The 23,760-nt window shown below is 41.2% G+C and overlaps 1 protein-coding gene across 2 annotated transcripts in view; it reads left to right on the top strand.

Annotated features, from left to right (window-relative positions):
- pxdn (peroxidasin) overlaps positions 1 to 23,760 on the top strand; it is a 57,969-nt gene that overhangs the window by 27,934 nt on the left and 6,275 nt on the right. For both annotated transcript variants that reach the window (XM_088087405.1, XM_042500494.2), the window contains 12 exons: positions 2,979 to 3,096; positions 3,369 to 3,538; positions 4,668 to 4,940; positions 5,796 to 6,071; positions 8,512 to 8,624; positions 10,257 to 10,413; positions 11,405 to 11,513; positions 15,138 to 15,295; positions 19,343 to 20,349; positions 20,503 to 20,999; positions 21,245 to 21,379; positions 21,595 to 21,803. In XM_088087405.1, the coding sequence (XP_087943531.1) occupies positions 2,979 to 3,096; positions 3,369 to 3,538; positions 4,668 to 4,940; positions 5,796 to 6,071; positions 8,512 to 8,624; positions 10,257 to 10,413; positions 11,405 to 11,513; positions 15,138 to 15,295; positions 19,343 to 20,349; positions 20,503 to 20,999; positions 21,245 to 21,379; positions 21,595 to 21,803 (3,222 nt within the window). The remainder of the gene's footprint in view (positions 1 to 2,978; positions 3,097 to 3,368; positions 3,539 to 4,667; positions 4,941 to 5,795; positions 6,072 to 8,511; positions 8,625 to 10,256; positions 10,414 to 11,404; positions 11,514 to 15,137; positions 15,296 to 19,342; positions 20,350 to 20,502; positions 21,000 to 21,244; positions 21,380 to 21,594; positions 21,804 to 23,760) is intronic.

The following is a 23,760-nucleotide window of genomic DNA, read 5'->3' as shown; positions in this document are numbered from 1 at the left end:
TCTGCTTAAAAACATGATGGAAGCCATCCCACATTTCCCTCCCTCCCTCCTTGTTCTCCCTCTTTCCCCCTGTAAACGAGGTGGAACAATGCACGGCGGGTTGAACAGCTGTCAAAACAGCCATCCTTCTTGAGATGAAGTGCCACCCCCCTGCACAAGTGGTATCTGATGAGCCAGGCTTGCCTCCTCATTGGACCACAAACAGCTTTCCCAAATGCAATTACAATCCCCAATGATAATGTGGAGTATGTTGGAAGTGAGAGGAGTGATAGATTTATATTGTTAGTCTGAATTTCAGAAGCTTCTTATGAGTTTGGGTTTACCTGCTGGTGTACGCAAACTTATCCCTATCCAACTGACTGTTCTCCATGTTAGCAGAATGGAGAGAACTGTTACAAAGAGTACTTCTGAAATGTGTCTACCATATGTACAGGGAGTGTGGAGCAGAGGCTACAGAGAGAGCGTGTGCTGCATGTTGACTTAATATTGGGGCAGAAGCTAACTAAAAGGGAAACTTTGATATTTTTTCACTCTGGACCTTTATTTCCATGTTTTTGTATTGAAGTGACTAATGGGAACAACAATTTTTGGAACTGGTCCAGTACACGACAGGGCTACATTTACTACCAGGAAACAGACTTCAATGTAATCTTTGGGGCAATAGTGCACTGTCAGTGTTCGTCCACTAAAAGTGCTTGTTTTTGCAACTGAGAGTCTTTGATTGTTGTTATAAGTGTAAGACAACATTATGGCCCTAAAGAGAAACATAATGTTTTCTTTACCTTACACTTGATCCAGTGGATTTGTTTTTGTGTCTAACCAAGTCTCGCTGAAGGAGAGGTCTCAATATGAAGTCTTGAGAGTTGATTTGTTGTAGAAAGACAATAATAAACAGACCTGATAGAGCAAAAGGAAAAGAAAAAAAGTTTTTTTCCTCTGAAGGGTCCTTTCTATCATGTTGTCATTTCAAATTCAATTTAAAAAATTGTTCTTCCAAATAAGTACTTAGTCATAGAAACATGAAAAAACTGGTTCTACGTTGAAAAGTAATGAAGTTTTCCTTTACTGTCTACTGTTTTAGGAGCTGGTGACATTTGTCCATACTCCTTGCCTCAGTGTGTGTTAGTACTGGGGGCTGTACCATGACGGCAGTTCAACAGAGCCAGGCTCTTTTTGACTGAGCTGGCTCGACAAACTCTTACGCCGCGGTCAGAGATTACAGATACCATGAAGGTGGTTATCACCCGTCTCTGTTAACCCAGGTTTCTGCCTCAGGTTACATGCGTCTTCTCATAAAATTATTCAAATTACGCTTTTAGCGTGTCATTTGGCACTAAAAAATAATCGATATAATGCCGCCTAATTTCGACTTTAAAAAATATTTTGAAAACTATCAGTAAAAAAGCAGCATTTTCACTACAATTGAGGCCAGAGAAAAACACTGACAAAAATGACTAATTGTGTGAATGTACAAGTTAATATAGCCAGTTTATTTTACCACTCAGTCATTTTACACATGACAGCTGCTCATTCTGCAGCTCTGAAACTTTTAACTTGATGCAGCAGATTTAAAAATTATAATCAAGAACTATATTTAGGTCTGACACTGTCCCATAATGAAGGAGACAGATGTATTGTTTTAGTTTTTGGACAAATTAAAGTGAAATTAATTTTACTGATTGAATGTTATCAGTGATAAATACCAGCAAACTAATATATCAGGTGTTATCTACTAGCAGTGTAAAACAGACTTCAGCAAATCAGAACCAAACATATAAACATAAATACATAAATACATAAATACATAACAGTGGTAAAGCTATAGTATGATTTAAAGGAATTAGACCGCATTCCGTAAGCAAGTAAAGGTCATCCTTATTCAAAATATAGTGAACTGTTAATGTTTAATGCTGCCTGTGATTTTATAGACGCTTCTTGTAGAATCACTGTGGACGAGAACACTACAGAAACATTCATTTGTTGCAACAAGAACCGTGTGTGAATAAAATAAAACAATATTCTTGCTCAGATTTTCTGCAAATTGTCAGTTCCTGTGTAAAAAAAAAATACAGCGCGACTATAACTGCACAGCTTCATTTGGTAACATTTAAGCAACTTTACTGCTCAACAATTTCAATAAAGTGTATTTATGACATTTTCTCACAGCTGACAGTTTGTATCACTCATTTATTGACACTTATCATAAAGAAACGCTACCCAAAGAAGTTGTAAAAAGGTGCTTTTCAGATGATGTCAAGCCAAAACTGGAGACATAACCTGCTCTTAGCCAGGTCAAGTTTATTGCATAAGTTACCACAGAAATCTAGCCAGGTTAAAAGAGAGCCACCTCTAGTGGACGGGAAAGCCCCACTTTAGACATACTTGCTAAGACAATCTCGCTTTGTGGTACACCCCTCAGGAAAGGTCTTTTGTGAAAGTAATATGTGGCCAACAGAGACAAAGGATGGGTAGGTAGTATTATGGTTGACAACCTACCCACACTTAGTTGGCAAGGTCAGTACCTTAGACTGGAGGCAGTTTCAAGGATTTTCTCTGGAGCTATTTTTATTTGCAGTGGCACACCCTAATCTTTACTCCGGAGAGCTTCTGATGACCTTTTTGTGGGTGTAGGGCCTTCATACACCGTGGTGGGTTTTAAGGTGGACTTTCCTACAGCTCAGTATAAGGAGCCGGCACTGTCAGCAACCATTAGATGTCATAGCTCAGGAAATATGTCCAGAAAGGATAGTCGAATATATGTTTCCACTATTTCTCGACATTTGCATAGACATGATGTGCATCAGGCTTCAGACTCGTCACTCAGGCAGCACCCCTGAAAAGACTAGACAGTCACCAGAGGCTTGGTTCAACAGACAGCAGCATAAAGGCACATACATATGAATGAACATGCATTTACTCTTGTGGATAATTAGCTTAATTATTAGCTTCCCATCACTCTGTGTGGCCTTTTCCTCCAGAGGTACCCAGGATTACCTCAGAGCCCCAGGATGTCGATGTAACATCTGGGAACACTGTGTACTTCACCTGTAGGGCTGAAGGCAACCCTAAACCACAGATCATCTGGCTCAGGAACAAGTAAGACCTCCCCTCACTGACTGTGTTTAGCTTGTCCCATTTTAAGGATTGGTCTGATCCATGTGTGTAGGTCCCATACATCGTTTATATTTAAAATGAATAAATAAAAGATACAGAGTACTGACAATGAAATTCCCATGTTAGGAATGTTTGGATTATGCCAATAATGATCATGTATGATTCTAGGAAAGTACAGTATGTTAATAGACTGCCTACATCTGCTGATTTATGTTTAATTGGTTGTGATGTTTGTCTCTGCCCCCTTCTGACAGCAATGCTCTAAACATGCGTGAGGACAGTCGTCTGAACCTGCTGGAAGATGGTACGCTTATGATCCAGGACACCAGGGAGACAGACCAGGGAGTCTACCAGTGCATGGCCAAAAACGTGGCCGGCGAGGTCAAGACTTCACAGGTCACACTACGATACTTTGGAGCCCCCTGTAAGTCGCTGCTTTTGATCTTAACTTCTGCTCTTCACAGGCAGTCTATTAAAAGCTGCAGTGTGCAATATTTCATGCAGAAATCTCAAAGTGTCCAGGCTATTTAACCTACATCACATTGATCCCGAAAATCCATATTTAAGGTGCTCACTTGTCAAAAGGTGAACTTCTTGGACAAATAACATGTATTTTATATCTCAACTCTCACCTCCACTGACATACAAACATCTGTATTTACATGTTTGTTGTAAATGAAAAAAGCTGGTGACATTTTCAGTTTGAAGCACATGATGAGGCTTCCTGAGAGAGTTCTCCTGGTGTCATACTCTACAAATTAGTGGGGCTTTACCTAGAAACATCTAGAATGATATAACCTCTCTCATCAGAGTAGAGCAAGGTGTCTGCACTGTGAGTAGCACCAAGGTTACTTTCAGAGTTCAGCGGGTTAAATAACTGAGATGTCCCATTGAGCTGTGAGCAAAGCCCACTGGCTTTCATGTCAAATTATCCTCACACAACTTAGACACAGACACAGACACCAGTACATTCTGTTCTCTGCCTCTTTTGCTCCTTCTCTCCTGACACACATACACACTTAAACAGTATTCACACATAAATCAGTCATAGTGCCAATAGCTGTCGCTGTGGGAAATTAGCATGGCTGTCTCTAGATGACCTGAGGGTCATCGTCACAGTGACGGATGGCCCTAGTCACGACCCCTTGTGAAGCAACAGTCTCTGACAGCAGATGCTGTGCATTTCCTGTCTCCTTGTGATTGTAAACGCCTGGCCTCTCGCTGTGTGCATATTTCCTTTAACTCTACCGTAATCACTGGCCAAATATGGTCAGGACTCAGCCATATTTTGTGATGCACACGGGAAGTTGTTTAAGCAGTAGTCAAAGTGGCGTTTTCTGACCGAAATATACAGAGATGAGTTTTGCAATGAACTGACCTTTCAAATGTTTCTCATTAGCTGTCTTTTGAACATTTTGCCAACATTTATTTAGGCCATTACTGGTTTCCTAATACCCTGCAGTTACTAACAACAGAGACCCAGATGAAAAATGTTATCACCTCTCACTTAATTAATCTAACCCCATTCCCACGTCCTCCCCCTGCTCCTCCAGCACGGCCGAGTTTTGTGATCCAGCCCCAGAACACTGAGGTGCTTGTGGGAGAGAGTGTGACCCTGGAGTGTAGTGCCACAGGCCAGCCGCAGCCCCGGGTCTCTTGGACAAAGGGCGATCGGACACCTCTGCCCAACGACGCCCGCATCAACATCACCCCCTCCGGAGGGCTTTATATCCAGAATGTGGAGCAGGCTGATGGTGGACAGTATACGTGTTTTGCCTCCAATAATGTTGACACCATACATGCTACAGCGTACATCATAGTGCAAGGTAAGAATCAGAATTTGTTTTCCTCTGTTAGGAGAATGAATTTATGCATTGGATTTAATATAAAGAAGACAGAGTTTATCCACTGAAATGCATTAGGATGATTCTCTCCTCATGAAAATGTATTAGCATTCCTTGAAAGCGCTGTAGTTAAAATGCAAATCTTTTCATTGCTTGTAATAGCTTCCTGCAGTTTTTATCTTGCATCCACTGTTTTCAGCATGATCTGTTTACTGTCGTTCAAATGTTTTAGCAAAGTGCAACGAGGGACCTATTAAAATGTCAACAAGTCATATAATAATGTATGTCACAGGTTGGCATAACTAGACAATTAGACAATTTTTACTGCTATTATCCAAATTATTCCGAGAAAACGGGACCTGTAATCTCACATGAACTCACCCAATACAAAGTGAAGGAATCAAAACACAACTGTCTAAATCAGCTTGCACTGTCTGACCTCACCGCAAAGACAGCACTCAAGGGCAGAAGCTTCTTCATTCCTTGCAATTTTGATTAATTTCTTCTTGCAACTCCTGAAGGCACTTGTTTGAGACCTTTCGGATGTCAGCTCCCAAATACCAAACATGTTTGACTAACATTTCTATTATTGTGTCTCAATCATTTTGATATTTGATATTGAGTAAATTAACCTTTATGTTGCTTGCATTGCCTGTCAGGTTTATCTGACTGATTTTTCCCTTGAAGTACTATATGTTCAGCTGTAAATGATGGGATAGGGAATCAAAAACCTCCACAATGATTCATCAGCTTGCCATGTCAAGAAAAGTTTTCTATGAAGCAAACTTGAATTTTTATACAAACATAAACAGCTTTTTTTCTCCATTCTGTCCCCAGCAATCCCCCAGTTCACAGTCACGCCACAAGACCAATCAGTCCTGGAGGGTCACACGGTGGACTTCTCCTGTGAGGCGAGTGGTTACCCCCAACCGGTGATTGCCTGGACACGTGGAGGCAGTCCACTACCCCTAGACCGCCGTCATGTTGTCCTGTCTTCCGGTACTCTCCGTATCACTCGGGTGGCAGCCCATGACGAGGGCCAGTATGAGTGCCAGGCGGTCAGCCCTGTAGGGACTGTGCGTACCGCTGTGCAGCTCAGCATCCAGCAAAGAGGTGAGGGTGTGGGATGAAGCTTCAGAATAAATGCGGATGTCACAGCATAATAATGACCATATGTACTGGAAGTTACATTAGGTTAGGGGCAGTTAACTGTAAGTGGGAGGGGAGATGAAGTCACTTAGCTGCTGGTGAAGATTAACATGGAAGCCAGTCTGTTCTCAAAGACAGATGACTGAAAAGTGAGCCTGAAACATTGCTGTCATACATAGGCCGTAAGTGTAGCTGCTGAAAGGCCCTCTTCAAACACTGCATGTTTGTGTAGGCAGAGAAGGAAGGGAGTGCTGGGTGGTAAAATATGAAGAGGATTATAGTGGTGTAGTGCTCCTCATTCACAGCTTATTTGTCATTTTCTCACGCAAATCTTTTTTAATATCTGGCAGTGCATGCATACACTGAAAGACATGTAGCTGCGTGTGTGTTTCATCTTTATTTGCATACAAGTATGTAAATGGACCGTAGTCTACTATATTATACCATACTGTAATTAATTCTGCATGTGCACATGTGTGGCATGTGTTTTTGTCTGGGAGAAGGCATACCTAAGTCAGTGTGTGTCACTGCTTCTCTCTTGTGTGCAGATGGTTGTGTTTGTGCATGTGTGTGTGTGTTTAGCTGAAATTACAGGCTTGACATAACACAGGAAAGCATGGCAGTCTGTAATCCTGTGATGACACCATGTTTTTCCATGTAGTAATGGCTGTTAACATGGCACAAAGTACACGTTGCATAATGGCCCCACACTGTTAAAATGCTGTACAAGCCCACAACCATGCTGGCAGTATATGATGACTGTACTCTAAGAGCGATGTGCGGAGGAATAGACAAAGCATTAAAAGAAAGCGAAAGCGGGGATTAACAGGATGTGTTTTTTACTTTTGTGGTGGTGTAGCATGTCTCCATTCCACAGGGGTTTCAGTATCCTTAACCAAATTGTTACATCACATGCCATGAAACCACAACATGGCAAGTTCAATTCCAGCCAGAGACCTTTTGTTTCATGTCATATCCCCCTCTCTCTCCCCCCATGTTCTGCTACTTCAACTATTAAATATAGGTGGAAGTACTAATAGAAATATTTCTAATAATAATTACTGTTTTTATGTTGCTATGTTCACATCCCAGTTTTCTCAGTGATATGGAGTGGTACTGGCACCACACTGCCTGCAGCTTTGATGCTGTGTACTGTACACTGCTGTGAACCCTGTGTTTTAGAAAGTTCAACTTTGATTTAAGGGCTGTTAATTAGTGTCAGACTACGATGAAACTGCCTCCCACCCCACCTTGTTTTTTTAAAACTTGTGGGAATTTCCCATAGCCAGGTGGCTCACTGCTGACTGCTGCATGGGAACCATGAAGGAATTTAAATATGGTGTGTGGGGGGCAAACACGCACCCGCACCCAACAATTTAGCTGTACAAATGTTGTATCGTGAATCTTAGACAGTATAACACAGTGACTCACTCTAGTCTGTAACTTGTGACAATGCTCAAAACAATTTGTGTGGGTGCGTGTGCTGGGGGTAGCTATCTTTGTGAGAACCAATTTTAGTTGTGGCCAGTCCAATGACTTTTCTTTCAAAAATACATCTCCCTGCATCTTCCTTTGAGCTCCATACAGGTTTTAAGATGTTTGTGCCCACAATTGAAATTTTGACTTTCCTTTGGTGAAAGTGTTCTCTGAATTCTTTCAAAAACAGTCAAACCATCTGACTGAAAAGTCAGTTTATCTTATCATACCATATTTTTTCTTTGGACACGAAAGAATACTGTTTTTCTTTATAGGTCATATTTAAGGGAAAATAAACAGCAGTAGTTCCATGGGCCCAAAGACTAAATATAATATGATAAGAAAATGACTGTATGCAGAGGCTACAAGGAGCACAACCAAGTGTTTGATATTTATGAACTCATAACAAGTTTAATATCAAAGATATGAACATGTGCAGTGTAAAACAGTCATATGGACATTTAAACTCAATGTATGCATTTTACTTATTTATTTAAAAATCTTGACTTTGACTATTAATAAAACTGTTATTCTTCATGTGATTTAAAAATTTCTAAGTTGCACTGGTAGACACTTGCCAATGTTTGTCTCTACCCGATGTCAAAACTTTAGTCAAATCAGAACAAATGTTGTGGCAGGTTTCCTTATCATAATAAATATAGTCTTTGGGCCGAAACTGGTTTATGTTTTGCAACTATGTAATAGAGGAAAGAAAAATAGCAAGTGCAGTGTAACACAAACACTGTGAGTGTGTGTATGTTCTGTGAGCTTATGCAGGACATTAAAAGGCTAAGACAAGTCTCAGAGTTTTGTATCTGCTGTAATTGATTGTAAAATGCAGTTTACATGTACAGTACTTTGAGCACTGGTGCATAATCATTAACACATGCCTATGTGTGTGTGTGTGTGTATGTTTTAACTCATTCAGTAACGCCTGTTTTCACAAATGCTCCAAGGGACCTGACGGTGGAGTCTGGCCAGGACGTCCAGATTCCCTGCAGTGCTCAGGGCCAGCCACAACCTGTCATCACCTGGAACAAGGTTAGATGATAAAGCTCCTGTGCAGCAGAGTAAGGTGCCTGTCCCCTCACCACAGAGGTCAAAGGGTTGGGCAAGTGCTATTTTTAAACTTGGACCCTATTTTACTGTGTTTCTTGTCTAAGTAACTAATGGTAACAACATTTTTTGAAATTGGACCATTATTGAGCGAGGATGCTGCAGCCAGCAGCTGTGAAACAGGCTGCAATGTAACCATGCAGGGAATGTTTGCACCGTCAATTTATGTCCACTAAAAGTGCTTGTTTTGCCACTGACAGGAAAGGATTACTACTGACAACATTATGGAACAGATCTTTACAGAGATGGACCTTTTTTTTTTTCTTTAACCAGAAACAGCCCCAAAATTGCCTCAGCTGAACACACTAGACGTCATTTAAATGAACAGTAATTTTATCATCAGAAAACACACTTCATTTAAAATCGACAGAAGCAAAACAAAACTCACAGAACAGTCTTGGTTCATCTTTCCACTGTTTCAACAATCACCAACTCTAGTTTGGTTGAAATAAAGCCTTCATTCACTGTGATGAATGTGAAAATATGCTGGCTCCATGCTGGCTCTATATACGATAAAGTTACTGTTTTAAAGCTGGTTTAAGTCTGGTTTGTTTAGTGATTAATATTTTGGGGCAGTTTCAGGTTAAATAAAAAAGATTTACTGTTTAACAAAAGAGATCTTAAAGACCTAATTCTGTAGGGATACTTTCCATAATGTTGTCAGATACTGAAAATCATCTGAACATGTCGGTGGCAAGAAAAGACTTTTAATGGACGTGAATTGACAGTGAAAACATGCCCCTGAATGGTTACATTGCAGCTACTATTGCTGCTGCAGGCTACGGTGGTCTCTCTCAATACCAGTTTCACAAATAGTTTTTCCCCTTAGTCACTGACACACAAAAACATGGCAAAAAGAGGTTCCTGGGTCAAAAAATCCAAACTTCCCCTTTAAGTGGTTAAAAGAGAACAATTGAGAAAATAGAAACTGGGATCGGGAAATGCTGTGCGATTACTTTATTATACCCATTTCCCACAAAAATTAGCGCGTGCAGGCGGGTTTCTTAAACATGGGTAAACGTGCTCAATATGAGCAATTGGCTGTATTGCCACTGCCACTGAACTCACCGCTGTAAAGCGAGTCAGCCTTTCTGTTCGCTGGCATGTGTGTATGCGTTGCTTAACTGGTGTGTCTGTGCGACATCACAGTCAGGAGAACAGGTAAACAGTAGAGAGCAGCAGGAACAGAGGTCTTTGAAAACTTTTCAATGGTTTCTTTTCTTTATATATCTCATACTTACTTGGTCTCTCTTTCAAACTCCATGCTGACGTGTTTCTGTTGGTGTATACAAACTGGCAACAGTGTATCGATGACAACGCGTCAACAACTAAGGAGCGGATAGTACCGCGTTCACCCGGATGTTGTGTTCTGACTGAAATAGGCTTAAGTTATTCAAGCTGAAGTTTCTGCCCAAAAACATCTATGTAAACCAAACAGCTCAGTAGACTGACATAACAGGTCCCATCTGTGAGGCTCTTTATCACTGTCTCATAGTTTGAAACACATCCACACGGTTGCTCCCAGGGGTCATGACCTCTACCCTTTTTCTTTACTAGGATGGTGTGCAGGTAACAGAGAGCGGCAAGTTCCACATCAGCCCTGAGGGCTATCTAGAGGTGAAGGACGTGGGCACCGCCGATGGTGGACGCTATGAGTGTGTCGCCCGCAATCCCATCGGCTACCAGGTGGCTAGCATGGTGCTTACTGTCACAGGTAAAACGCAGCTAACGCCAGCAGCTCATCACCACACACTTTTGCTGTTATTTTTCACTGTCTGCTTGAGGAGAAAGGTCAGCTGGTGCCCAGTGTTAACAAGTTACTTGTTGCATGTTGTTGATCAATGCTGTAACAAGTTTGGGCACAACGGTTTTAAAACCTCAGATGGACTATGGTGTTTTGTGAAATGTAAATCAAAGTAAGATTTGACATAAAATTATTCTAGCACTGAACTTCGGTGTACAAACACTTGGATTGTGATGAATCCATGTCAGAGAGTGTGAAGCAGGAAAGTTGGAGAATAAAGTGTGAGCTGTGAGACAGGTCAGCTCTTCCCTGTGTGTGCTGGCGTTTCCTGCTGAGATTTGTCAGGTCAGACCACAGCACTCTGCTGGTGAGCCATAAACTGTATCAATGTGCTCAGTTGTTGTTGGACTCTCTCGGTCCTCACGTCACATTCTCACTGTGTTCAATGGCACACTGTGAGGAGGGGTGTGTGCCAGAAATAGGAAATAGAAGTGCAGCGCCTTAAAAGGTTCAGTCACTCACAGTAACATAAGCTCTGTTTCCTAACGTTTGTTTTTGCTTTGAATGAGTTTTGAGCACTGTGTATACTTCCTGTTTATGTTACAGCAGACTGTGGTGGCAGTGGGTTGCATAAAAGAGAACATTGTTGATATGTTTTTAAACACTTAGTGCAGTTTAGTCAAACTTGAGAAAAATGAAACACAAAATCAGAAAGTGGAATATTAATTTTCTGTTAAGTTGAGCAACCTAATGTCCCAGAAAAGTTGCATGTCCCCATCTAGTTGCACATATAGACAAATACTCTAAAATATTCATTTGTTCCTGCTACTATTGTGCTCCTCAACAGTACAGTGTGATTCTTTGTTTCATTGTGGACGTGTTGTGAGCTGTGTGTTGTTGTGCATTGCTGTTTGTATTTATTTTACTTATTGTCTATCTGTCTGTCTCGGTGTGATAACAGTCCCTGCAGTCAGCAGAGAGGGGGACACCTTTGTGAGCACATCCATAGAGCAAGCTATACGTAATGTGGACAGTGCTATTGAGTCAACAAGGAGACGTCTCTTTGATGGGTAAGTTATGAGAAACTCACACAGCAAACACACATCTTGTGCTGCGTCTCAGATCAGATACTTACATTAGTACACTTACATGTAGTACACTGCGTACACTATAGACTTGCCTGTGTGCACATTTTGACAGGGTTTTTTTTGTCTCAAATCAATCACGGGCAGTGTGCATTAGCTGAAAATGATGGTCGCATGATTTGACAATTTTTCCTCTTCTCGCCAGCGACGACCAGGTGAGGAATTATTGATAACATTTGACAATGATTGTCAGTCGCCAAAACAGGGGAGGTTAGCATTCACACTGTCATGTGATTTCTGATTTATGCGTGTTCTTTCTTGCGGTCTTCAGTAAAGAAAAAGGTTGTGTTCAGCAAGCGCTTTTGATTAGGCTTGCATTTTATATTTTATATATAGTCTACAGCTTAATGCAGTGCCATATAATACACTTTTTATGTTATACATTTTCTATTTCTTTGTGCTATATTGCATTTTAGAAATGTAAATGTCTTAAAATGAAATGCCTCTTTAATATAGATTGTAACTAAGCAAATGAGAGCACCATTGTGCAAAAGCATTATGTCATTAGGCCTTTTACATTTGGACTGACTGAACTGTTTTGCCCTGCACCGACTCAGTCCAGAGCTACATGCTCATGGGGCCTGAGCTACAATACAAATGACTTGTCTCACATCATCTTGGCACATGACTTGCATGTTCTAAGTCTGAGTCAGAGCCTTCAGGGAAAGAGTGTGGCCATTCAGAGGGGCTGCTAATATTCCTGCATTTTCCTGTTTCAGTTCACAGGGTTTGCACTTCTAAAGTTTGTGCAGATCAAAATGCTCCAATTAGAAACAGTGCTTTAAGGTGCAGTGCTGACAGACATTTAGTCAGGCAATTATTCTGACAGCTGCAGTCAATATTTGTGACTGCTTGTTGGAAGCTTTTTGTTTCATCTTAGTCTGCCTATCTCTTTTTCGTCTGAGCATCAACGTCACCATTTTCGGGATGATGAAGGAAACAATAGTGATTTGAAGTCTTTGCTTTTCCATTTGTTTTACTAGTGCTCTGTCACTGTTAAGTCAGCTTTATACTTTCCATGTCCACAAGGGTCTGCTGTAGTCTGCGTGACGTAAATGTTGTCATCTACCCAAGTCCGCAAGGGTCCGCATGGACCTCTATGTTGACGTCGGTGTGCAGTCCAAAATTTGTGACCTTGTGAACCGTACACATAGCAAGTGCGCCTAATGAGCATGCTTCAGTTACAAAATATAATCTCTTGTTCCACACTCCAGTCCTCTTATTATCATTATACACTATATTTATTATAGATTACATTTTGTTCAGCCCAAACTAACAAACATAGGCACTCTTCTTGCTGTCGTGGGGTTGCCATTTTCTGTCCTTAAACATGAGTCATCATCTTCCTGACTTTTATTGGCATTTGGCAATAGGTGTCTTTGTGCATTACTGCCACCAGCTAGAATGGAGTGTGGATTTAGAAAATGTGCATGTGTGGTCAGGTCAATTTGGACCCTGCATTGTAGTATGTACGCGTACGCTGGAGCGTTACAAGTCCCCAGCTGTCCTGGGAAGTATGTCCGAGCCTTAAGAGATGTCAGTGGTTTCAATATAGCTCGTAAGTATTTCCATCCTGTTGAATGATGTGGTTAGCAGCTGTGTTTTTCTTGGCATGCACACACACACACACACACACACACACTCTGCCCACACATGCATGCATAAATACAGTGCACAAACACATATATGCATAAACACACATGAAGGAGAGAATTGCACAGACAAACACACAGTGGTAACCCAAATTGAGGTGAGGGGATTTCCAGCTCTCTTTAATGACTATCGCAGATTAACAGGCAGACTCCTCCTTGGCTGATGGCATCGAGGTCTTTAACATGGTTTGGAAATAATGAAAATCCAGAATGCCATTGGAGGATGAGAGCACATCAGGAAAAAAGCTAGTAGCACTTGTTACTCAGATCATAAAGCACAATAGCTGTGCTGCTGCTAAGTATCAGACTGTTAGACCTTGAGTGTTGTTTGTTGATGGCAGCAGCTGTTCATTATAGAAACAAATTGCATGTGTGTCGCCAGCTTTTTCAAATTATCAACAAAGGCAGACGTTTTCCCACACGAAAACAATATTGTAAACATACCTTTGATCACTCTTTGCAACATCGCTCTCTCTTTTCTCACCAGTGATAATGTTGTCAGCTGTAGGAGTAAGGAAAATGTAATTAACCACTAAACAGATTTATGTTAAACCCTCCAGTCCTGTTAAGCAAAGAACTGTGTGTGCTAATAAAATGAAAAAGTATTACACTATACTATGATAAAATTCTATTATTGAATATATATTTATATGAGAATATAGTTGATATATTGTAAATTGTACACTGTGTCCAGTGTTTATCTTAGAATATATGCATTTTAAATATCGCTGCTGTCCCAGAAATCCAATAAAAAACTACGTAATTCAACAGATTTTTGCCAACCCCTTTAAAAAAACATTAATATGTCAAATAAAGTGTTCATGGTTCAATAGTAACTTGGCTTACATGTGCATTATGTAGTAATCTAAAAGTGCCTGCCAAATGATACAGTTTCTGTTTTTGTTTTTCATCTTGGTCTGGGTAGAACACCTGTGGATTTGGCACATGTCTTAATGGTCCAGGTTGAATGCATGTTTAAAAAAGTAGCTTGAGGTAAGAGTAAAGCAGTCCAAAAGATTTGAGTAGGTTTTGGAAGCAGAAAAAACACACATTCATGCACACAAACTCAATGATGATAAAGAGCGTCCAAGTCATTAGTGAATTGACAAACGCCTCGTTCAGACTACACGACTTTAGCCCTGACAGTTTTTGGCACTCAAGTGCTATGTATGACCTGCTCAAAAAAGCAAACCAGGAGGCTCATAGTGCATTGTAGACACATGCCACATATCTAGCATGCAGAATATTTGGACCTGTCAGCAAGCTACAACCGATTTAGAGCACAAGACCCAGGTTGTAGGGAAACGTGGGGCTGGTTTGTATGTGTTGCATTTGCAACATGGAGCAAAGTTGTTTGTGGCATTACATCATTTCCTGTGTCACTTCTATTGTGAGTTTTTTGTGACAAAACTTAGTTTGGAGACTAGACTTGCTCATCAAGGATTCCTGCTGGTGAAAGATGTTTTAGAGTGTGTCCCCAGTCACCAGTCAGTCAGTCATGTGATGTGAAAGCTCCAACAACTTAAAGACTCCCAGTTACAAGACAGCGAGTTGTGTAATGTGAACTTCACTCAAGGAGTTTGTGCATGATTTGAGTTTCTTCTTGTTTGACCTCTCTGACTTGCTCTAGCTGCAGCCAAGTGTCAGAAAAAGCTTTTTGAAAGATGCAAAAAAGGAACTACATTTCAGTGCACAAGTTAGAGGAGCTGATGGAAACACATTTCAGTGGATTGATGGATGGATTTAATTAAAAGAAAAATGTGTCTGGAAGACTGTAATTTCAACATAAAATGTGACGTTTATTTCTCTACATATAACATATTCATTGTCTCTTGTTCACTCTTTCATTCACTCCCCACTCCCTCAAACCCCGTCTCTTTATCCCTCATCCCTCCAGTCAGCCTCGTACCCCAGGAGAGCTGCTAGCTCTTTTCCGGTATCCACGGGACCCATACACAGTGGAGCAGGCGCGTGCCGGTGAGATCTTCGAGCAAACTCTTCTGCTCATTCAGAACCATGTCAACCAGGGTCTCATGGTCGACACCAACGGCACCGGTGAGTCAAATAACCAAATATTTTGTGCTGACACTAACAGGGGTAAAACAGGATGTCATAGCTTTTTATCTGATCACACCTCTCACTGTCTGCAGTGTGTGATGATGTTTGAAAAAGTATGTAACCATTATATGATTTTACTCAGACATCAGAGCTATTGTTTAAAATACGGCTCTACACACTGACACATAAAAGACTGATGAAATTAAGCAAATCATTAAAGATTCAGAGAGGGAAAAATAACAGTTAAGGTATGTCCTTCTTTTTGGCATGCTGCCTTTATTTGAGAGTTAACAATGTAGAGAGACTAGAAACACGGACAGAGAGCTGTGACATGCACCAGCCAGAATCAGACTATAGCTGTTTTCTTTTTCGTGCCCTTAACATTTTGCCATCACGGCACAACAAGTCAGCTATATATCATCTGTTTTACATAATGTTCCTCTAATTAAAGCACTTGAGGACTTTTTTTTTCCCTAGATGAAATTGGCAACAGTGGCAGTTAACTATTGAAAACTGGTTAACATGAATCGGCAGTTTGTATCAGTTAAACTCGGTTTGTAGTACCTCCTTCTTCCATTTAGAGTTCCCAATGTGACAAGATGTGATGTTTGGATTCAACAAATATTAAAGTCAAATCATTTTACTGTAAACCCAACACCATCATTGTGTGCAACTTGACGGTTCTAGAGCATGACTTTGACATCAGTTTATGGAATTGTTAAACTCCATATTTAGGTTTCTGCAGCTTGTGGATGCTTGTGATAATTAGAATTACACTTGAACTTAGTGACATTATTTTTCTACACAAACCAAGTACTGAAAACCACAAACAATGAGCTGTTGTGTAGCATCTACCTTCTAAAATTCAAAACCAGTTGGTTTAACCTGGTTCCTTTCTTGCATCAGTTACTTTATAGTCGTAATAATTAGTGCTGTGTCGAATAGCACTCATCTAACAGCACCATATATGACATGTATTTATTAAAGAAAGTTGATTTAATCAAAAAATAAATAAAAATCCTATGAATCACTCTTTTTTTTCAAATGGAGGATTTGTTGTATGATTTTTTTAATGTCTTTGGGGTGATGACTTTATAAAACCATAAGACATGAAACTTAATGTGAAAACCTCAGTAGAAGTGTGTAAAATTCAAATAAAATAAAACAATAAAAAAATTGATACAGCCCTCATATTGATATTGCATCACTACAAAGGAGAGTCACATGCTGTGTCAGGCATCCTGTGTCTGAGCTTTCTGTAGCTGGAGAGAGTTAAGTACTGCTGCTTTCCGTCAGGGTGTGAACAACCTCAGAGAGCCCATGGGAGTCTGCTCTCTGGTTTACTGGTGTTGCAGGGTGGAGCCTTTGGCACACCATTGCTGTTGATTATGCTGTATTCATAGCATGGGGAATAACCAGTGGAACAACTTAATGCATGGAGGAAATGATTAATAGGTGTTTGCATTTGAAAGAGACTGACCTCATCAAGACAAAATGGTTTTCATGTTTTCTGTGGACGCAAGTTCCTGACAGATCGCTTTGCTAATTTTAATCACTTTGTTCATTTCGGTTCAAAGATTTGTTGTCACCAACTATGTGGTTTGAACACTTTTTTCACCCCCTGACGTCAGTAGGTGAATATATCATGGTTCATGTGGCGTTATGATAAGTACTGATTCATACAGTCTCCACTTCAGCAGTACATTCAGTCTTTGGCTAATCTACTGCTATTGCTAGCCTATACAAGTTATACAGATATGGTAAATAGCTTGGCAGCCTGTTATTTATTACAGCATTATCAGCATTATGATTGTTTCTGTGGTTTTTGTGGTCTTAAATATGCTTTTAATGAGGAAGTAAGTACTGTGAGAGCTGTGCAAACAACAGCACTCTCAGTCATCAGAGCTCTACTGCTAAAATCTACTGATGCAGTCAGTTCACTTTGAGACTTTGAGATTTGTTAGTGCATGTATTGAACACATCTAAATAACTATTATTCCCACAGTTTAAGTCATAATAGGAAGAGGCTGTAATTTTACCTATACACTGTACAAGAAAAGTCTAAAGTTGTGTCCTGTCATGGGGGTTCTAAGTACAAAGACTTCACTAATGAAAATTACGTTTATTTTTGCTTTACTTAACTTCCTTTACCTAACTTCAACTAAGCTTTTACATATACACAAGTTAAAGAAGAAAGCTTTAAAACACACCTGAGTGATGAGAGTTTGTGATGAAGTAGACCTATTTCAGCAACCCACCACTGGGGGCTGACCTCATTTAATTTTTTCGCTAACAAGATTTATTGGCTCACATCTGGCAAATGGCAGGTGCTAATTTTGAACCCTGGCTACGGCCAAAGGCCAATACAAAGCGTTTAGTTTCTTGGTTGCTCTGAACTTAATGAACATATACACTGGTACACATCATCCTAATACAGATCTAGATACATATGCATATTGTGCATATTTATTAATTTCTTTTGTAATATTAGTTTAAACAGATGTCATTTTTCTTCACAACCCTCAACAACAATCATGTGACTGATGGATGGATAGATGAAAAATATTATTGTCTTGCTGAATATACATTGTACCAAAGTCTTACTGTGAATTCAGTAAGAAGCTCCCACCCAGTTTTTCAGCAAGGTCTCATGCAACCAGTAATTCAATTCTGAACCGCTCTATGAATTACCGTGTTATTGTGAGCAGCATTTGGCTGTGGATAGGTCCTCCATCTGTATGCCATTTTCTCTTAAGCATGACCTGGGGCGTAGAGACATAATCATGGAGCAGTTGACGAGGAGCCTGTAAACAGTTTTATTAGCCCTGTGTCACACCACACAACATTCAACCTGCAATCACTGTCGAGCACAGGACAAATTTTAAGGTGGCGTGTGCTGGTGTACAGATTGTCTCAATTATGCATGCATGTGGGAGATTGGAAAAGCATGGATTGACTTTGGATGTTTATATGCATAAGCGTCTGCATTTGTTTGTATTCACATATGCATGGAAAAATTACTTTGTGGTGCATGAAAGTGCTTGTTGTAATGGAGGGTTAAATTTAACAGCACAAAGGTCAAATTGCCTGGTTGTGTAAAGCATCTGTGCTTTGGGAAATGTTGCTTTTAATGTGGTTCTTTTGCATGAATCAAAGAACAAGAAGAGATTTATAAAGAAGGAGGAATATCAGTATGTAAAGGAGGAGCTGCAGGTTGTCATGAGGGAAACATTCAGGTGAAAGTTTGTGTCGCAGGGAAAAGAGAGGTAGGGAAAGAGAAATAAAGCTCTGTGAAATCTGAACAAAGAGAGAGAGTGAGAGACAGTGTTTTCATTACTTATGCCAACAACCAAGTGTTCATTGTTGCACTGGCCCCAAACCAAGCTAACAGAGAGTTTTCTGCCCGTCAGCAGAAACAAACGTGCTGTTTTTATTGTATCTCCATTTCATCTGAGAGGGCAACACCACAGATTCCCCATTCTCCATCCTTACACCCACACACACACACATACAGAACCACACATGACACATTATGTGTGTAAAGTGAGCTGGTAGCAGGTTTTGCCATTTATACAGGAAGTCTCACCTAACCCTCATTGAGTTAGGCCGCACACACTTAACACTTGTTCTCATGCATAACCATAACACCACACGACTAACACGTTTCAGAGCTACACACATACACATTGATATGCTGCACATTGGAGCTTTCACAGAAAAGCTCTCACATATCAAAGCAAGTCAGGGCAGGTTAGTGAATTACTGCAACTTGTGCCCTCAAGACAGGAGGTTCTTTCTCCTCTCAGAGCCAGAAGCACTGAATCACTGTGACTACTGTAAAAATATCTCATGCATGTATGTTAATCATATTAACAGACACGAGCTTACTGTATATCCTAATTATATACAGTATATCCTTGGATGGTGCTGGACTTTATTTCAAGTATTTGCATGTCTTATACTAATTTAATCGTACATAAATTCTGAGCCTTTAAAAACGCATGTAGACTCTTCATGTGTTGAATTTCTGTTGCTTTCCTACAGCATTTCGCTACAACGACCTGGTGTCCCCTCACTTTCTGGATGTGATTGCAAACCTGTCCGGCTGCACAGCCCACCGTCGCTTCAACAACTGCTCTGACATTTGCTTCCACCAGAAGTACCGCAGCCATGACGGGACCTGCAACAACCTGCAGCACCCAATGTGGGGGGCCTCACTCACTGCCTTCGAACGACTCCTGAAGTCAGTCTATGATAATGGCTTTAACCTGCCCAGAGGTGCCACTGACCAGCTGCATAATGGATACAGGTTGCCTCTGCCGAGGCTGGTGTCCACCACCATGATTGGAACGGAGACCATCACTCCTGACGACCGCTACACTCACATGCTGATGCAGTGGGGTCAGTTCCTAGACCATGACTTGGACTCGACAGTGGCGGCCCTCAGCCAGTCACGGTTCTCTGACGGCCAACTGTGCACTCAGGTCTGCACCAATGACCCGCCATGCTTTCCAATCCAGTTCCCACCCAATGACCCACGGCAGCTACGAAGTGGCGCCCGCTGCATGTTCTTTGTCCGATCCAGCCCTGTGTGTGGCAGCGGGATGACCTCTCTTCTCATGAACAGTGTTTACCCAAGAGAGCAAATCAACCAGTTGACCTCTTATATCGATGCTTCAAATGTCTACGGCAGCTCACGCCATGAATCTGAGGAGATCCGTGACTTGGCCAGCCAAAGAGGTCTGCTCCGGCAGGGTATCATCCAGCGTACAGGGAAGCCTCTTCTGCCATTTGCCACTGGACCCCCCACTGAGTGTATGAGGGATGAAAATGAGAGTCCAATTCCTTGTTTCTTAGCTGGAGATCATCGAGCCAATGAGCAACTTGGTCTGACTGCCATGCACACAGTGTGGTTCAGGGAACACAACCGCGTAGCTACAGAGCTACTGAGACTGAACCCCCATTGGGATGGGGACACCATCTACCACGAGGCTAGGAAGATAGTGGGGGCCCAGATGCAGCACATCACCTACAGTCACTGGTTGCCAAAGGTAACAGCTGTCATCTTAAGTCTAATTTTTCTCAGTTTTGAGGCTGTTTGTCTATTTTAGCCTCTGTTTCTCTGATTATTGCCATGGTTTAAACAAAAAAAGCATTTATTTAACTGTAAAACTGTTAAAAACATTCCTTCTCCCATTTTCCAGATCCTGGGTGAGGTAGGCATGAAGATGATGGGGCCGTACACCGGTTACAACCCCAATGTTAACACCGGCATCCTCAATGCTTTCGCCACTGCTGCTTTCCGCTTCGGCCACACCCTCATCAACCCAATACTCTACAGGTTAGACGAGGACTTCCAGCCTATCCCCCAGGGACACATCTCTCTGCACAGAGCCTTCTTCTCCCCGTTCCGCATCGTAAACGAGGGTGGCATCGACCCACTCCTTCGTGGGCTCTTTGGCGTTGCTGGTAAAATGCGGGTTTCCACGCAGCTGCTGAATACAGAGCTGACGGAGAGGTTGTTCTCCATGGCCCACGCTGTAGCTCTGGACCTGGCTGCCATGAATATACAGCGAGGAAGGGATCACGGCATACCACCATACAATGATTACAGGACCTTCTGTAACCTGACCTCAGCTCAGACATTTGATGAGCTGAGGAATGAAATTAAAAATCCAAATGTCAGAGAGAAACTGCAGAGGTAATTATACAATCAAGATTATTATAATTTATTTTGAGAATTTTTCATAACTTTGCTTGAGACCAGAGACCAGTATACAACAAATGAAACCAGATTATTGGTGGGTTATAGTCAATTTAAAGAAAGTGTAGTCTCTATGAGGTTCTTGTCATCAACATGTGTGTGTCATCTCGTGCTCCAGAATAATTCTGGATCGTAATATGTTTACATTGTTCAGTGTGCCTGACTACTTTCCTGTGTGGCAGGCTGTACGGCACTCCTCTGAACATCGATCTGTTCCCTGCACTGATGGCTGAAGACCTGGTCCCCGGCAGTAGAGTGGGGCCCACCCTCATGTGCCTGCTGGTAACTCAGTTCAAACGCCTGCAGGAGGGAGACAGGTAATACACATCTCACATTATCATTCACAAAAACATCCCCTCAAAGAAAAAAAGATGACCCCAGGTCACTTGGTCAGTCACTCCTCTCAGTACTAAGTGTTTGCTTTTCACCGTTTTCTCACCCCATTAGCAATATTTTTGGAAGAAACTCAATCAGGCTTAAGACATTTAGCTGATCCTGTTACCCTGAGAATGTGCCTGTCTGTCTTGTTCAGGTTCTGGTATGAAAACCCGGGCGTGTTCACTCCTGCCCAGCTGACCCAGTTGAAGCAGGCCTCCCTGACACGGGTGCTGTGTGACAACGGGGACAACATCACACGCATCCAGCAGGATGTCTTCAAGGTGGCCGAGCTGCCCCATGGCTACGGCAGCTGTGACGACGTCCCTCAGATTGACCTGCGCATGTGGCAGGACTGCTGTGAAGGTGAGAGCAATTTTTGATTTGGTTGTCACGTTACTTTTTTCCCGCTCTATGTAATTCTTAAACTTCCATCCATTTATATAGACAAGGACAGATTATTAGAAACACTTCAGTATGAAGCAGCTGTAATGTTTCCCTGAGATTAACTGTCAGGGAGGGGTGGTGAGAAAGAGGGTGTGGTACGAGGTACACATTTTAGTTACAGCTAATAAGTAAATGTGACCCACTAAACTGTCACGTCTTTCAGCATCTTGGCTTATTTTTAAAAGCTTGTGCTATTTTTTTCATGACGAAAGAACACAGTCAGTTTAACAGCACAGGAAGTTCCCTAGACGTTTGAGTCACCAGCTTATACTGGTCCAGTATCTGGACCGTTTTGTAAAATTTAAGCCACAATATCCTCGCTCTTGTTTCCCTTCGATAACATCTTCCTCAAGGCAGTCTGGCTTCACAATAATCACCTGTTTTCTGCTGCAGTTCAGACCACCCCCTTGGAAAAGAACAAGGTTATTGCAATTATCTTGACAGTCCTCTTGTCTGTACAGCTCATGTCAAATAGATGCCACTCAGTGTGAATGTTGTTTGACTGTGTGTGAAATTTGGAGGAAGAGATGGACTATGAAGAAAAAACATTGTTTCAGGCTCCAGCGCCTCATAATGTAAAGACGATTTGTCTGCAGACTGGGACTGGGATCATTTCTCTGTGGCCTCAAATAAGTTTAGTGCCATGAAGTGTCATGCCATTGTTGCTCTGCTGGATCACCACTTCAGTGAAACAGCAGTCCTCCTTTATCTGAACACTCATGACATAACCAGTGTTGTGCTTTTCACAGACTGCTCGCACTAATTGTAGGGGAAGAGATTGTGTTTGGAGTTAAGTCCTGGATGTTTAAACATTCCACCCGTGGGTGCAGCTGACAAAGCGAACAGGAGATGAATGAAGAGGCACCCCCTGCCTTTGTCATAAACCAGTGTTAGGGTACTGATTTTTTGCCTTGTAGGTTACTATCTCTTTGGAGATGTAATCAGTCGTAAGATGAGAAAACTGCTTAGATTAGAAGTGATCATCGAAAGAATTAAATAAATTAAATTTAAGAGACTGAAAGCCATGCAAAGAATTTGTCAGGCAACATTGAGCAATCATAATAATAGTAAATAATTGTAATTCCTATCTCCTGTCTCCTAAGCTTTTATCTTTGGGCTTGTAGGAGCAACATGATTGGCCAAGATTGATTTCTTAAAGTCAAGATGTAAGTTTTCATAATTCATAAACTGCTCCAGTATCTTCTGGGCAGTTAATGGAAATGTTTTTTCAGTGACATAATGTGGCCAGCTACCGCCTGCTGGAAAACATACAGACACCTCCTTACTTTACCTTTTTTTCCATTTCATCACTAATGAAGTGATTCAGAACATGTTAAATGAAAACAAAACAAAAAAAAAAACAGATCACGTGGCCGTGTATGCAGTCCAGAGTCTGCCCACAAGCAGCTATGACTTCATATACATGGATTTTAGCCACCAATGTTACGAGAGTCAATAAAATTCCTTACGATGATGACATGTAAATGTTGCTCTGAATTCATTTAAAACATTGATGTTGATTGATGAACTATGTGAGAAAACAGCAAATGCGTTTTGCAGATGGATGGAGTAGATCCTCAGTCAGTCACATGTGAGCCAGTCTGTGTACATCTGGAGTCTGTTTAACTCCTGTGTCAATACATAATTGTTTTGTGCTGCATTTGGGATAAATGAGTTCTTGTTTAATGTAGAAGCTGGAGGAAAAGTTTAAGTACACTGTTTGATATGAAATATGAACAATCATAATGTGTAAGTTGTGGTGTAAGTCTACTTTCATATCTCAAATTTCAAAAGACTCAAGTAAACCAAAATGAGGCAGCCTCTTCAATTCATTGTCTTTTTAATATGCAACACATGGTGCCTCTTAATTATTCTC

The sequence above is a fragment of the Plectropomus leopardus genome, chromosome 14 (genome assembly GCF_026936395.1).
Source record: "Plectropomus leopardus strain MGB_pleo_1.0 chromosome 14, ASM2693639v1, whole genome shotgun sequence".
Taxonomy (NCBI): Eukaryota; Metazoa; Chordata; class Actinopteri; order Perciformes; family Serranidae; genus Plectropomus; species Plectropomus leopardus.
This window is presented reverse-complemented; position numbering and strand designations above follow the sequence as displayed.